The 15,477-nt window shown below is 46.0% G+C and overlaps 1 protein-coding gene across 1 annotated transcript in view; it reads left to right on the forward strand.

The window, feature by feature from the left end:
- Nucleotides 9,346-15,477, forward strand: part of CACNA1B (calcium voltage-gated channel subunit alpha1 B) — a 266,954-nt gene continuing 260,822 nt past the window's right edge. The window contains exons 1-2 of the mRNA XM_021414263.1: nt 9,346-9,728; nt 12,027-12,132. Coding sequence (XP_021269938.1) covers nt 9,469-9,728; nt 12,027-12,132 — 366 coding nt within the window. The 5' untranslated portion in view covers nt 9,346-9,468. The remainder of the gene's footprint in view (nt 9,729-12,026; nt 12,133-15,477) is intronic.

The raw sequence follows: 15,477 nt of genomic DNA on the forward strand, positions 1-15,477 counted from the left end.
TCAGGCAAGAAAATTGGCTTGCTTCCCTAAATCTGCCTTGTTTTCTCCTCTTTTCTTTTGCAACTCTGGGCTTTTCTGTAGCTCTACCCACTGAAAAGCTTGATCAGCTTTGCTACAATTAGTCTCACTCATTTGTGGGTCAGTCTGTGCAGTTCAGGCACATGCAGCTGTATACAGTGAGGTTTTGAAATATGAACTCTTCAGACATCTGACTTTCCTTGCAATGAATGTTTGGTTGTGGCGTGTGCTCTGTTTGCTGATTGAAATTATTTTCTCTGTAATAGAAGCTCTCAGTATCTGTTCTAGTGTAAGGAGGAATAATTAAGTCCTCTTGGTAATGCAAATAAATAATGTCATTGGAGGATCTTGAGTGCATCATAAATCATCAGAGCTGTGTTCCTGAGATGCCACATCCTTGTGTCCTGATGCTGAATGATTACAGCAGAGTTTTATCACATGTTGTGTGCTGATCACCCGCCAGCCCCTAATGCCACCTGTAATGTCACTGCCTGAAGAGTTTGGTGATGCTGTGGTGTCACTGATGCCTGGCTGCAACATGTGAGTTTTAATAACACCACTGGAGCAGCAGTGAAGTATCTCAGGGCCTTTGGCTTTCTTCTCCAAATAGGCCTGCAGTGGAGAGAAGTGCTGCCATGCTCAGTCTGTGCCAAGGTGGTGGCACACAGTCCTGGCCCAAGAGAATCCAGCCCTATGCTATAAGTATAATGCATCTATCTAGGTATTATTTTGAATGTATGTATCTGTGCATATAGATAGCAATATAGGATCTTTTGGGAATTCATACTTAGCATCCTACCAGCTGTATGGGAAGAGCTGGTTGCCAAAGAAAAGCATTCTCAAATTGGCTACTGGGTTAAGTATTGTTGTGATAGGATAAGGGGAAAAGGTTTCCAACTAAAAGAGTGGAGATTTAGGTTGGACAGTTAGTTCTTTACACTCAGGGTGGTGAGGCACTGGCACAGGTTGCCCTGAGAGGTGGTGGTGCCCCGTCCCTGCAGACAGGCAAGGTCAGGCTGGACGGGGCTCTGAGCACTAATGGAGCTGTGGGTGTCCCTGTGCACTGCAGGGAGTGGGACCCGATGGTCTTCAAGGGCCACTTCCAACCCAAACAATGCCCTGATTCTAAGTATTTTGGGGACAGGTTCAAATTCTATGCTAGACACCCAATGGGAAATAGCTGTTGAGTTCTGAGCTGTTTCTGTTGTGTAATTCCTCAAGACATAGCCTGTGTGCTCTCACCTTGAGTTAAGTCTTCTCTGAAGGCTTTCTGGGTTGGAGCAAGTAGTGGTGCCTCTGTTATGCATTATCCCAATGATGAGAGCATCGAGAGTGCATCACATAGGAAGTGCCTCATCTGTGAAGCTTGTTGGTTGCAAGTGTGTGTGTGTGGTTTATTCACTCAGCATTGCAAAGGCTTGGATAATTTCAGGCATGCCCAGGAAGACTTTCAGATGGAAATTTAAAGGCAAAGACTCTGCTCCCCCCTTCCAAAGGGAATTCTCTGTTGTGCAAAGCACTGGTGACTTGTTGCTGTTCAGAAAACCTGCAGGTTTTTCTAAATGAATGCTAGCAGCTTCCCTCTGCTGACACAGCCTGGCTTGTTTAGTCTGGCCCTTCTGCAGAGTCTGGCATGTGAGCATGGGAAGGAGCTGCTCTGCACTGTAGGAGCACCCATCTGACATGTGGACCAGCTTTTTGTATTACCCTGACCCGGGAAGATGGAGGATTTCTAGGGTCATGGTGCAAGAGATGGACCTGCCTGCTAGTATGAGAGCCCCAGCTTCCCTGAGATCAGTGACAGAGGAAAAAGAACTCGTGGGTGGGCAGTGGGTGCTCCGCTCTGCTCCCACCTTCTCCTACCACTTGTGGTAGTAGCAAGGAACAGCCAAACAGCTGTACAGGTGCCTGAAGAGGCAGTGTGCACGTGCTGAGGAGGGAGGGTCTGTGCAGCACAGCACTGCTATGTCTGCCCCAAATTCATCTCCAATTGTGTGCGGGTGATGCAGTCAGAGCTCTCCAGAGATGCTCCCAGTGCCCAGCAGCGCTGACATCCCCACATGGGGTGAGTGGTGGCAAACCTTCCCCAGCAATTCCCCTTGCAAATCATCAAGGTCTTGATGCACTGCGTTAGTCAGAAACCTGCTTCGTTTCTAAAGCCACACCGCTGCGTGCCAGCGGGTCCTCCTGGTGTCCTCTGCTGCTACCGAACTCCATGGGCACGTGAGCTGTGGGGCTCAGAGCCTGTGCGGCTGCTTGTAGGCTCATGGCAGGCACAACCCTGTTAGCTCAGCATTTCCCTGGCCAGAGGCACAGCAGTGCTTTCCTTCCCCTTTACAAGGAACAGTCCCAGTGGGATTTGCTCTGCCTCCTGGGCAAGGAGCCAATGACCTGAGTGATTCTGCAGCCTTGTAACCCAAATGTTTTTCCACCAGTGAAGAGAGGAAGCAGCCCCTTACTTCACTTAATGCTGTGCAGTGGGGATAAGTGATGCATTTAAAGGATTAACTCTTCCTTTTCCTTCACCTATCTTCTCTTTAGCGTGACAGCCAACAGAGAGTGAGAGAGAGCAATCTTTATCTTGTGTGTGACCACAAGAGATTAATTAAATAGTAAGCCCTAATTACCGAGGCTAAGGCTGACCGACTTACCATGCCTTGTAAAATAGCTGAATACTTAATTTACGCTTGACTGTGGACATAACTTTCACCATTAGCTGAATAAACAACGAGCACCCAAGCTAAGCGGACTGCTTTCCTAATAGGTGCTCCATAATAAATAGAGCTATCCATCGGCGTAGGCTCACTGGGGCTGCCTCCCAGCTACAAAGGATTTTCGTGGGGAGGGGGAGCTGCTTTGCAATGCGCCGACCTGCCGTAAGCCTGGGGGATTCCCTCGCTGTCAGCCTTCTTCAGCTCTCAGGCTGCTTATCAAAGCCGTCGTCATTTGCATTTCACTGCAGGTTGGAAAAAAATGGGAAGATACCGAAAGGCATAAAACAAAACCAAACCCCAACTCCCAGGGCAAGGCGGTTGGAAGTAGGGCATCTAGCTCCTTTTCTTTTCATTTTTTTTTCTCCCTTTCAATATCTGCCTTAATAACAATAATAGATTCTGAGAAGTGCAAGTTAATCTGTAGCTCCAGAGCTTTTTATTGTGTTTCTCCCTTTTTGTGCACATTAACCTTTCAAATCTTAGAGGGCTGTGGAGTGTGCATTGCCTTTTTAATTCCTATTATTCTTGCTTGCTGCCTGGTTCTCAATTTTGTCCTAGACAGAGTAACAGTGCATGCTCCCATTAACTGTGTCTCATTGAGCACTTCACCAAACCTTGGGTCTGTCTCTTAAATTTACGTGTTTTGCATATTGCAAGTCCCAGGTGAGCTCAAAGCTTCAGTGAGCTGCAAAGGAGGAGAGAGCATCCCAGGGCTGCAGAGAGAACTGAAACAGGGACAAAGTAAGCAAAGGACCTCTTGATGTAATGGCCTTTGATATGTCCTTGTGCCCAGAGTCATTGAGAGAGCTCAGATTAAACCTTGGCGGACCCTACATCTGGTGGCTCTGGCTCAGCCCTTTGCCAGCAGACCTTGGTGCTCACTGCGTGTTGGCTCCTGCAGCTGCTGGGATTTGGGGAATGGGGAGGACTTATTTCTGCACTGGCTTTAAACTCCTGCCTGCACATCTGACATGTATCTGCAGCCTCTCTTAGTCAAAGCCCAATTTCTTATTTTTAAGACGTCCTCTGCTCACCTCTTTATGTGCTTTGTCTTTTTTTTTTATTATTATTATTTTGTACCATACGAACTGAAGATGCTGTGTAGGAAAGTAATCCTTGCTTTTTTTCTTTCTCGTCTGACAATGTGTCATTAAAACCTGTTTCATTTCCTAGGTTAGAAGGTCTAAAACCACCTTGAAACTGGAAGACCAGGGATGTGCTGGTGAAAGGATTCAAAGACACCTCCAGGATCACTGTAATGCCGTTCTGCAAGAGGATGGGATGTGTGAGGTTAGTGCCACCAACCTGGTCCAGGCTTCACCTGGAGCCTGTATCAAAGGATGGGGATGGACTCCTGCTAAACTGCAGCTGCAGCACTGTAGATACTGTCACTACTCCATTCTGCTTCATTCACCCGCAGCGATGCCTCCTGGGAGATAAGCTTGCTCACATAGCTGTTTCCAGCTCTTCCAGAGCAAAGGCTCTTTTTGCAGTAGAAGAAAATACTGAAGAGGTATCTGCTCTCCCCACATGCCCTTCCTCAGACACATTCCACGTGCCGTTGCATAATTAAGGATGTTGTACTTGCAAATGGCAAAATTTTTGCAGATGTTAGTTGCAGAAACACCCACAGAAGCTGCAGGTAGCCAAAAATTATACCATCATCTTCCTTGCTTTTAGAATACACTGTCACCACAACTGCCATCCTGCAACTTGGGGAGAAGAGGGTTTTGCGTTGTGTTACTCTTCATAACTTGAGAAGATCTTGGTAGTCTGGGCCCTCCTCTGCCTCATCCTCACACCAAACAGGGAACCATTTCCCTGTGTGTTCTGTATTCATTTATCCATCTTTTCTCTCCCTATGCCTGAATATCTTCTCTTGCCCACCATGGAGAAGACAACGTACTTTTCATCCTTGATCAATCTGTATTCAATATGAACAATGAAAACAATCTGGCAAACTGTGATTGCTTTTGCAGTGTGATTTGACATGCGCATGATGTACTGGGAGCTTGATAGCAGGCATCTGTGGGGGACAAATACCCACTGCTGGTTTCATATGGAAAGAAACTTAGGCACAGGCTGCCTTCAACTTGCGTTGACCTCTGGGTAAGTGACTGATGAATTTCCTCCAGTACAATCCTTTGACTTTCCATTGCCAACACATCTTGCTCCTGATCAGGGCCAGAAGAGTCCAGGTACTCAATCAGTTTTTGTGATGCTGCTCACTCTCAGGTTTCAAGAGTGATGTTCACCCAGAACTGAGCCTATACTTTATTTTGTCTGAAGTCAGATTTGAAAAGTTGTTTTGACATCTGGATATATTCAGAAGCATCTAGGCTGATTTTCAGAAGAGCCTAAGCATAGGACGGACCTGAATCTTAATGAGGATTAGAGTTTAATCATTTTGGTAGCACAGACAGATATATATGCTGAAAGACAAGCTGACTCACCAAATTCCCCTCTCTGGTGACCAAGTCCTCAGCTGAGTTGAAATCCATGGAGGAGCAGGTGTGAGCTTGCAGCCTTTCCCTGCTGGCTGGTCAATCTTTGAGATCAGTGGTGTAAGAATGATCTTGGAAATGCCAGAGGGAACTCAAGTATGAAGCCTGATGTAAAAATAGTTGGCACTTGCTATCCCTCATCCTGTCGAGGTCCCCCTGCTGTGAGCACCTGGGTGCATGTGTGCAGGTTGCTTTGCTGTTCTGAGGAGGAAGCATTGTGCTGGTGTTTCTGGGGCTTGGTTATGGTGCAGTAATGCCAGAGGCAGCCCTGGCATTTACTACCCACACTCCCAGCTCAAACTCCAAGCTCTCAGGGCGGGGTCTCTCTTGGTCTGCATTGGTACAGCAAACGATGGTGATGGGTCCCAGTGATTCAGGGCACTGTTTGTATTACATGCAATACCATGATTGTGACATGCATAAGAGGAGCTGTATCTTTGTGACTCTTCTCTTTCCCTTTGTTCACTATTTTATCCTTGTATTGCTGATAAAAGTTAACAGAGCATCTTTCCCACTGCCCTCCCCCATCTTTTGCATAATGCCATTTGGCATTTTCTGGCATACTTGAGCACAACCTTTAACAATTTTCTCTACCTGCATCACAGCAGGATCTTCCTCTAGCACAGCTGGAGCAAATTGCATGCATGTGAGTGAGGAGAGAAGTCAGTGGCCAGGAACAGCTCGGTAAGCTGTTTTTCTTGGCCCGGAGCTTCAGAACTTCCTATGGGATGGAAGGCAATGTGCAGCCTGTGTTGTTTATTTATTTTGTGGAAATATTGTGCTCTTGGAAGCTGCTCTGTTTGGTGATAACCTTGGTCCAGAGCTCCAGTATGAATAGGGTTGAAGTGGCTGCTGTGTTCCTCAACCTTGGGAATCTCAGAGAGGTGGTTCCAGACTGTCCTGGGAGTCTCCATCAGCTGCATCACCAGGGCAAATAGTGATGTGCCTCAATCCTCTGATGTACCAAGGTTCTTGATGTCACACCATTGTCTCTGTCTGGTCTCAGCAAGGCAGCTTTGCCTTCCCAGATGGAAACACTGCTCCAGTCAGTCCATGACCTGCCTCAGGATTGGTCTTTTGGATGGAGGTGAAAGTCCAGTGAAGTGCTTGGTTGCCTGGCAAAGCTGCTCAGAGAGGAGTACAGCTCCTTGCTGAAGCTGAGGCAGCTGAGGGCAGTGTGATTTTTCTCACCTTTTTCTTTAGGTCTTACTAGGAGGGGTTACTCATTATTGAATCCATCTTCAGAATTTGCCATGAAATTGCTCTTTGCCCTCCTGTAGTGACAGGCTACCGATGTCTGACCTTAGCGCTCTGATTTTGTTGGTTGTCTCTTAACTCCCTGCTCTGTTCATAATTTTAATAAGCCCAACTAAATCCTGAAGCTTCCTTTTTAAAGCTTAAATAATCCCCGCAATTGCAACCTCTTTCTTGTGTTTAAGGATTTCAGTGCTTAAGATCTGTGTGATCTTCCTTATGGTGTGAAAAAAAAAAAAAAACAACCCACAACACAAAACAAATCCTGAGCATGCAGATAGAGAGAAGGGCAAGCGGTGATGTAAGAGAACAACACCACGCCATACTGCACCATTTCTAGTTGTCACAAACACCCCCACTGCCCTGTTTGTTGACTTCCCTGCAGCACTGTGCTGGGGAGTTTGCGGCTTGTGGGCTCTGGGTGGAGAAAAGAGGACACGGGAGTCCGTGTTTTACCTGATTCTCAATGCCATTTGATATGAAAGGCTGTGTTTGCTTTTTTTTGTTGCTTGTTTTGGTTTATTTCTTGACTTCGCAGAGCTTTGTTCCCCAGCCTTTGTCTTGCTGGATGCAGGCATGAAGATTTTTGTAAGCTAATATATTTAATTTTCCAGATGCTGATTTCTATCAGTAGAGGTGAGGGATTATTGGAAATGGCATTCCTCCTTCCAGTGGTTACTGACAAGAAGAGCCAGATTTTCCCCCACTGAATAGCGTAAGACCACACGATGTTAGATTCAGTGACCAGAAGCTTAGAAGTAAGAATTTAGACAACAAAATAAATCGGCTGGGGGGAAGGTGCTTTTCAGATGAAAATCTAAATTCATTATAGAAAAGCTGCAGTGAGGGTGAAAATGATATTTTTAGGGAAAACTAAAAGGAAAGAGCACCTCCCACTCTTCTCAGCCCATGAGCTATGCACTCCCTGCACCCTCCTTCTGCCTTGGTAAAAAGATGACGTGGATTCCCTGGTGCGTCCAGTCGGGGGAATCAGCTTCAGAGTGGATTCAGCTTGATGGATGACGACTTACATGAGGAAATGTCTGTTTATCTGTACCCAGCTATGGTTTGGGTGTCATGGGAGTCCTGAGTCAGTGGGTGCCAGAGCAACTTGGTGGCAGCTTGAAAGTGAGGCCCAGTTTCCCAAAAGCTTAATTTTCCTTCTCCAGGCAAAGCTTTTCCCAATGACTTCAGCATTCAATTCAATCTCCAGATTACCCAAAGCTGGGCTAGATGAGCCACTCCTGATTTATGATCTTCAGCCCCATAGCCTCTCAAAAACATGTGTGGAAAGACAAACTCCATCCTGGCCAGCCTCACTGACCTTGCCCCCATGGCTTCAGGTGGCTGTGTCCAACCCCCAAGGCAGCAAGAGATGCTATGCCTTCCTCCCTTACTGCTTCCTTCTACAGCTCCTTGAGTTAATGTTGCTACCAGCTGCCTCCAAAGGGTATCTTCTGGCCATGCTGCAACGTGAAAAAGCCCTTCAGGTGCCAAAGCCATGTGTAAGAAACTGATTTCTTCTGGAGAGTCACCCTCTTGGATGTTGCTGGCCCTTATCTGTGAAAAGCCTCTTGCTATCTCCTGAAGCCAGCAGATGTTGTTGCTACAGACTTGCCTAGTTGGTGGGTTGGTTATGAACTGAGACAGCTTGGATGACTAAGGCAAAAAACACATAAGCAGCAGCGTCCGAGGTTTCCTTATTGGGAGGAAGTGAAAATGTCCCCTTGTTGAAAGCCCTGACTTCTCTGGAGGGCCCCTTCCAAAGATGAATAGTTTTTGTTGTTGATTTAGCCTAAATGAACGGTGTCCTCAGCAGCTACTGCAGTGACTGCTGGTGTGAGTGCTTCAGGAACAAGGAGTGATCTTTCTGACTTGGGGTGGATGAGAGCAATAGAGGGTGTTGAAATAAACAGGATTAAAGGATTTCATCCGTAAATACGGGATTAAAAGTATCCAGTGCTCTGCAAGAGTCACACAAACCAAGGGGAAACAAAGTTGTTTGGGATGCAGCTGTTCATTTTATGCCAGCCTGTGCACATCCAGCTTTGCACCACATTACTCATGTGCCCTGTGCTTGCAGCCCCCTTCCATCCTGCAGCAGCCGGATGGGGTCAGGCTCTCAAAAGAGCCCTCGCACCCCCCAGACCCCCCATTTCCATAAACCTTCCCCACGGATTTTGATGGCTGGGGGGGGGAACAGGAGCCCCATTGCCCTGCAGCACCCATGGGTGCAGGAGGTGGGCAGAGTACATCTGGGCAGCGGCGCGCAGGCGCGGGGGCTGCCTCGCCTGTCCCCGACCCCTCCACCCGCACCCCCGGGTTGGGGCTTTGCGCGGCCGCGGAGCCGTGCGCGGAGCGGGGGGCGCTCGGATCCTCCTTCCCCCACGCCGCCCGGGTTGTAGCCACAGCTCCACCGTATTTAGCAGGGTGGGAGGTGGCGGCCGGGCCGGGTCGGCTCCTTCCTTCCCTCCCCGCCTCCCGGTGCCGGTGACTGGAGCGGGCGGAGCCGCGGCGACCGATTGGCTCCGGGCATCACATGCGGCGGGGCCGGGCAGGGCCGGGCCGGGCCGGGCTGGGCTGGGCACGGCGGAGCGCTCCGGCGGTGGGCACGGCAGCAGCGCAGCCCCTTCCCAGCCCAGAACCCCGTCGGTTACCGCGGAAGGGACCGCGTCAGCCCCGCGGCTCCGGCCATGAGGTCGGGGCGGAGAGACGGCACCTGTGCAGGGAGGTGAGCGGAGCATCGGCACCTTCCTTCTACCCGGGCAGCCTCAGCGGCGAGCGAAGAGGAAGGGCGGAGGAAGGGAAGGGATTTTTTATTATTATTTTTTTAAAATCTAGTGATATATTTTGGTGCGATCAATCCCGACCCCGCAACAGAAGCCCCCGGAGGGAGAAGTGCTGCGCGCTGTGATGCGTCTTCCTCTCGTCTCGGCTGCCAGATTGGATTGTAGCACCCGGCTCCGTGCACTGAGAGAATGGCTCGGTTCGGGGATGATCTACCAACACGCTATGGAGGTGGAGGGCCGGCCGGGGCTGGAAGAGGGAGCAGCCGGCAAGGTGGCCCCCAAGCCGGCCAAAGGATGTATAAGCAGTCGATGGCTCAGAGGGCCCGGACTATGGCTCTCTACAACCCCATCCCTGTCAAACAGAACTGCTTCACAGTCAACAGATCCCTCTTCATCTTCAGTGAAGATAATGTTATACGGAAATATGCCAAGAGAATAACAGAATGGCCATATCCTTTCAGGGAGGCACGGTGGGGAAGGTGGGGAGGGGGAGACTTGGGGAACAAGACCCCTCTGGTCAGCTGAGGATGAGTGTCTGCTGCTAATATAGATGTGCATGTGTGATCCAGTGTGTGTAATGGGTGTGTGCGACATGGATCCTTGTGTCTGACATAATGTACGGCTGTGTAGCTTGGTATCACAGAAAAATGCTTCTGTGGGAGCAGCAGAGTGTGCTTTTGACTGTGCCAGAGGTGTTAGGCATACATGCATTCCAGTGTGTATTTAGGTGCGAGATATACAGTTGCATAAATTTGAATTTCCTACAATTTAAACAAAATGCAAATAGATCTGTGAGATTTCTGCTAACAAATCCTGATTCTTACTTCCATCTTAGAGACTTACAACTCTTATTTCTCACTCTGAATAGAGGAATAAATGTTAGATAAAAATGGTGACACCTTAGCAGTAAACTGCCTTGATAGGAGAGATGCTGATAGCTAAGGTACCTTGTGAAATCCCACTAACATAACCATTGCAGCTGTTTTTTTCAGTACCTTACCTCCTGAATCCACTGGAAGCAACACAAATCTTACCACTTTGAATTAAGTACCTATCCTAAGCTTAGGCTATTCTAAAAACAAAAATTAAAATCAAAAAAGTGAAGCTTTGTGAGAGGGGAAGGCAGTAAGTGGAGTGAAGGCTCATCTGTTGTATTGTGAAAGGGGCAGATGCTTTCTGTCTCAGAACCATCTCCCAGGCCGAGTGAGCTGCAGCTATCTTCCTTAGGAGGAGGCTTTTCTTGCAATGATACACACAGCGGGGTTGTAAGCTGTGAGAAAAGGGAAGTAGGCTCTTCTTCCAAGATTAACTGAGGTTACCAGGGAGTAGATGAAGTGCGTGCATGTGCGTACGTGCGTGTGTGTACAGGAGTGCATTACACTGGTGATCTCAAGGGAACTGGTTGTTTTCATTTGAACACACACCAATTAATTGTGAGCTAACATCGGGGAGGCCTCCTCCCAGCCTCCTAGCAACACTTTCAATTGCCATGGAGGCCAGCTCCCCTTTAGTCTTCCCAAGCTTTCACTTCCAAAGGGGCTAACAGGAAAAAAAATACACCAGTAGAGTGAATGCACTTCCTTTCCTCCTGAATACACACGTATTGATTTCTCCATCTCTATGCTAAAACCACAGGCATTACTGTACTTCCCTGTCCATTTCTGCTCCCTGCATTCAAGTCTGAATAAACAAGCTCCAAAGCCCCAGTGGCAACCAAAGCATCGCATTTCCTGCAAGGCTAGATACAGTCTATACCTCGCTTGGCTCTTGGGCGACTGCTCCCTTAGCGTTCAGTGTGGGGAGGGGGCCCATGGCGCTGCAGAGCCAGCCTGCTCAACAGAGCCACCAGCAGGTCCCCGCTCCCGAGCTGCGGGGCCGGGTCCTGGCCGAGCTGCGGCCCGGGGGGCGGGGGCAGACGGGGCAGGCGCTGTCCGTGGTGCTGAGCGAGGAACTGTCCGTGGTGCTGAACGGCGTTGTCCGTGGTGCTGAACGGGCGCTGTTCACGGTGCTGAAGGGCGCGACCCAACGTTCTGAGGCACAATTCCCGCCGTGCTTGCGGAGCTGCCCGTGGTGCTGAGCAGAGCTGTCCGCCGTGCTGAGGTAGCGCTGCCGCCCGTGACGCGGCTCCGCCCTAGGAGCGCCGAGACTCGCAACGGCGCAGGGCTAGAGATGAAGGCATTAGATGAGGGTTTACCCCGTGTTGGGTTTGCCTTCTTTCTTCCCTCGTACATCTCGATAGAGCACTGATTATTTTCTTCTCATCAGGTGCAGGTGTTGCAATCTAGCAGTAATTCATGTTTTGGACCTTTGTAGTCACTCTAAATCGAACTTTCCTAGTCCATCACTTGTTTACACTCTGTGACCAAGTAAAATCTCGGCGAATTTCTGAATAATAATTCAGCAGGTGGCATACAGCTGTATTACCTATTTTGTTGCAGTTTTGTTCATCAGTTTATTAAAAAATGATAAAAAGATAGCTTTTTGGGTTTTTTTTAGTTTTTATTTTTTCCTTTCTTCACCTTTGTTCTACCTCACCTTATTGGCTCTGATTCTGTGTAGGTCACTAACTTCCACGAAGAAGAGAGCTACTTTCCTGTTCTTCTTCCAAAGATACCACAAAAAGAACTGAGGAAGTCTAGCAGACCAAATGTCTCCAAAAGAGATGACTAATGTAATTGCTTAGGTAGAAATGAGTTTAGTTGTGGTTCTTGTGCTGTCTAGTTATTTCTTTAACTTCTGGTTCCCACTCCATTTGAATACATGATTTTAGCTACAATCATAGCCAATTGTATTGTGCTGGCTCTGGAACAACATTTGCCGGACGGAGACAAGACACCTATGTCAGAGAGATTGGTGAGTTCTATTCATTTATTTAGATTTTTTTTTCTTCTAGTCTAATACAAAAAGCAATCAGCAATCCAATGTTGTGGGTGTTTGTATCTATTTTGAAGATCCATAAGTAAAGAAATGGATATTGAACTGACAATCAGAACAAGTAAGGTATTGACAACAAATAGAACTACAGCCTCTCAATCCCATAATCACAAGAATGTTTCATCACAGTAGCCAGTCCTGTGCAATTTCAAGAAAAGAGAGGAACTTTACAATATAACAGAAGAGCAGCAAACTTAGGTTGTATGTAGACCAAGACAGGAAGGAGCTGCTCAGATTTATCTGTAGAATCAAATGAACATCTTTGATATTTTCACAGGAAGTGTTAGAACAGAATAACCTTTGGGCCTATAAGTCTTTTAGCTGTCTTCCAGCTACAGCTGTATATTAAGGACCACACAAAGCAAACTTTGGATTTAGAATATTACATTTCCCTGCCAAAAAGGAAACCAGCGTACAGAGGAAAATAATTTACCAGCAGGCTTTATGGTAATGAGCTCAATTACCTTATTTCAGAAGGAAATATAAGAATAGCTTCAAAATCATTCTTTCACTTATCCTCGCTGTAGGAAAAAATGGATAATACTTGGTCTGATTTTTTTTTCTCCTGCTGTTAATGATCTGGAATATATTTCATGTCTAAATTCATTAGTCTTGGTGTATGTTCAACAGACTAATAAATATGTATTCTCATGTGTTTTACATGTAGACATTAAATTACTGAAATAAAGATAATAACATCCGTCTTGCCAAACGCTTGAGCCTCTGAAAGCTGGTTGCTACAGTTTCTAAGTCTGGTCCATAACTGGGCAACTTTCACAATTTCATTCTTCAGAAATGGGGAAAAGTGTGTAAGTGATAGATCTAGAAAGAATTTCAGGCTCAGCTAGTTGATACTACCTGTTTGGAAATGTATCTGCTGATGCTGACTGCCTACTTACATACACGAGTCACTTTTAATGTTAATTATTATTATTGTGTTGGACTAGACTATCTCCAGAGGTCCCTTCCAACTCCTGTGATTCTGTCATTTCTAGTTAAGAAGTAGTGATGAAAAAAGATGAGAAATATGTCGAACTTTTTGCATTGGGTAACAAGGTGTTTTTGCATGTTTTGGGATCTGATAGAAAGGCAAATCTGGGTTTCTGAGCAAAGCACACATTTAGACTCAGGATAATGATTGACCTGGGAAAATTCTAGAGTTCCATACATGGTTCTTAAACATATAATGTAGTGAAGGGGAAAGGTGGCTTTGTGAATATTCTGGCTTGGTAACCTTCTGGTGATTTGTTATTTTTTTTGCGGGAGGTGGTATGATTAGCACATTGTTTCTATGTTGCGCTGTATCCCTAGACTTACAAGTGGATCCTGGATGGTATTTATTGCTTCATTTCTCTGTTGCATTAATTCTGTTTTTCAATGCCCCGGGCTTCCATGCATTCTTTCAGTTTCTGCCCATACCATGACAATGCAGGGCACTGTCATTAACAACAGTGTAAAATAACTGAATGAATTAAATGCATATTATCCAACTTGTTGGCTCTGCCTTGGAGATGAAGGAAGGATTAAACCCCAATTTTTGTCCCAAACAGTGCTGTGCAGCATTGTATTTTATCCAGATATTCTGAGGCCATATTAACAAAAGAACATTTGTAACTGAAGTATGAAAGAGTTTATTGTAGAATAACAGTGAGGATCTTTACAAGTCATGAGATTTTCTATTATCAAAATGTGCTTTAAAAATTTAGCATTGTAAATAAGAACTATCTTCTGGTTTTCAAAGTGAAATCTTATTAGAATGCTCCTGTTGCTTCCACAAACTGCCAGTAGTTTCACTGAAAGTGTTAGATTCTCTGTTAAAACAGAGCAGCCAAACTATCCCATATATTTTCTGTTTTTTTTTAGCCAAATTATAAGTCCACACATGACACCAGGTGCTTTATTACTGTGGCAGGAATAGAAATGGCCTCTTCTGGTTAATGATTTATGGCTATGTATTCCTTTCTTCTGGTTCATTAAAACTCCAAACTGGACTGCAGACTCATTGCTGAAGAGTTAATCAGATCTTAAGGATGAGATGGATGACATCAACCTTTTACAACTGTGAGATGTGGGGAGAGCTTTTGAAGGAAAACAAAAGCTGCTGAGATACTTTGTACCACAGATAGAAAGACAAGAAATCTTAAGACTGTCTGTTTGTTAAAGATGAGAAAAAAAATGAGGGAAGAATCCTTGCAAATATTTTCATTATTTTTCTCTTCTGATTAAGATTTTCCTCTACGTGTCTCCCCAGGGACCCAAGATATGAACCTGCAGTGCAATCTCAATTTGCTGACAAGCAAGGTTAATTGAGTACATGGGAAGAGCAAATGATATATCAGTATATGCAATATTTCAAGAATTGGAATGGCTGAGTTATGAGTTATCTTTTTTAGTTCATATTCAGTATGTAGTTTGTAGTGCAGAAAAGGTGTTGATACCTATTTTGTCCCAGGACTTGGTTAATTCCTAGCTTTTTTGTCTTGAGTTTCTGTAGAACTGAGGTTTATATGGAAACATATAATCTTATTGTTCTATCAGGTTAGGATAGGGGAGACTAGTCTGTTAATAAATTCCAGGGAAGTTATAACCAGTGTTTGGAAACTTTGTCAAAACCCAATTGTTTGAGTAGAAATACACCTTGTGTCTGTCACTGGAAAAAGTTACTTGACACTAGAATGGGAGTCAGAATCAAGGCTCTGAAAATATGTCAGTTTGGTGGTTAAAGCAGTTAGAAGAGAGCTGGAACCTTGCCTGCAAGTTCTTGTTTTTCAGACAAGAGAAATAAGCTCACACCCCCACTAGCAGGGGAATGCTCTACTCTCTAGGCTCTTGCCTATGCTGATCTGGGAGCCTGGCATTCTTTGGCTGCTGGAAGTTTTTACTTCAAATCAGTAATTATCTACTGGAGCAGGAATGCTGCAAGCTTACTTCTCTGTATCTCAGCTGAATTCCTTAGACAATACGTTGTAGAGGCAATCTCTCTTCTGTCCCAATAAATATTGCATTGTTTATACGCTTTGGAGCAATGCCAGGAAAAAATACACTGAGGGAATTGCACTGAGTGGCCCAGAGTCTGACGGTGAGAGCTCTAGATGTGGAAAGGTGAGCTTCAAATTGAAGCCTGAATGACCTTGCAGGTGGATGCCTTGGCCATTGTGTTCTTGGCTATCCAGCCTGAGGTGTGCTTGTCTCCATTGTCCTGCTAATTTCTCATTTTTTTCTTGAGAAGCTTCTGTAGACCATGAATATTTCTCAGCCTGGCAG

This window comes from Numida meleagris, chromosome 16 (genome assembly GCF_002078875.1).
Source record: "Numida meleagris isolate 19003 breed g44 Domestic line chromosome 16, NumMel1.0, whole genome shotgun sequence".
In the NCBI taxonomy this organism is placed as follows: Eukaryota; Metazoa; Chordata; class Aves; order Galliformes; family Numididae; genus Numida; species Numida meleagris.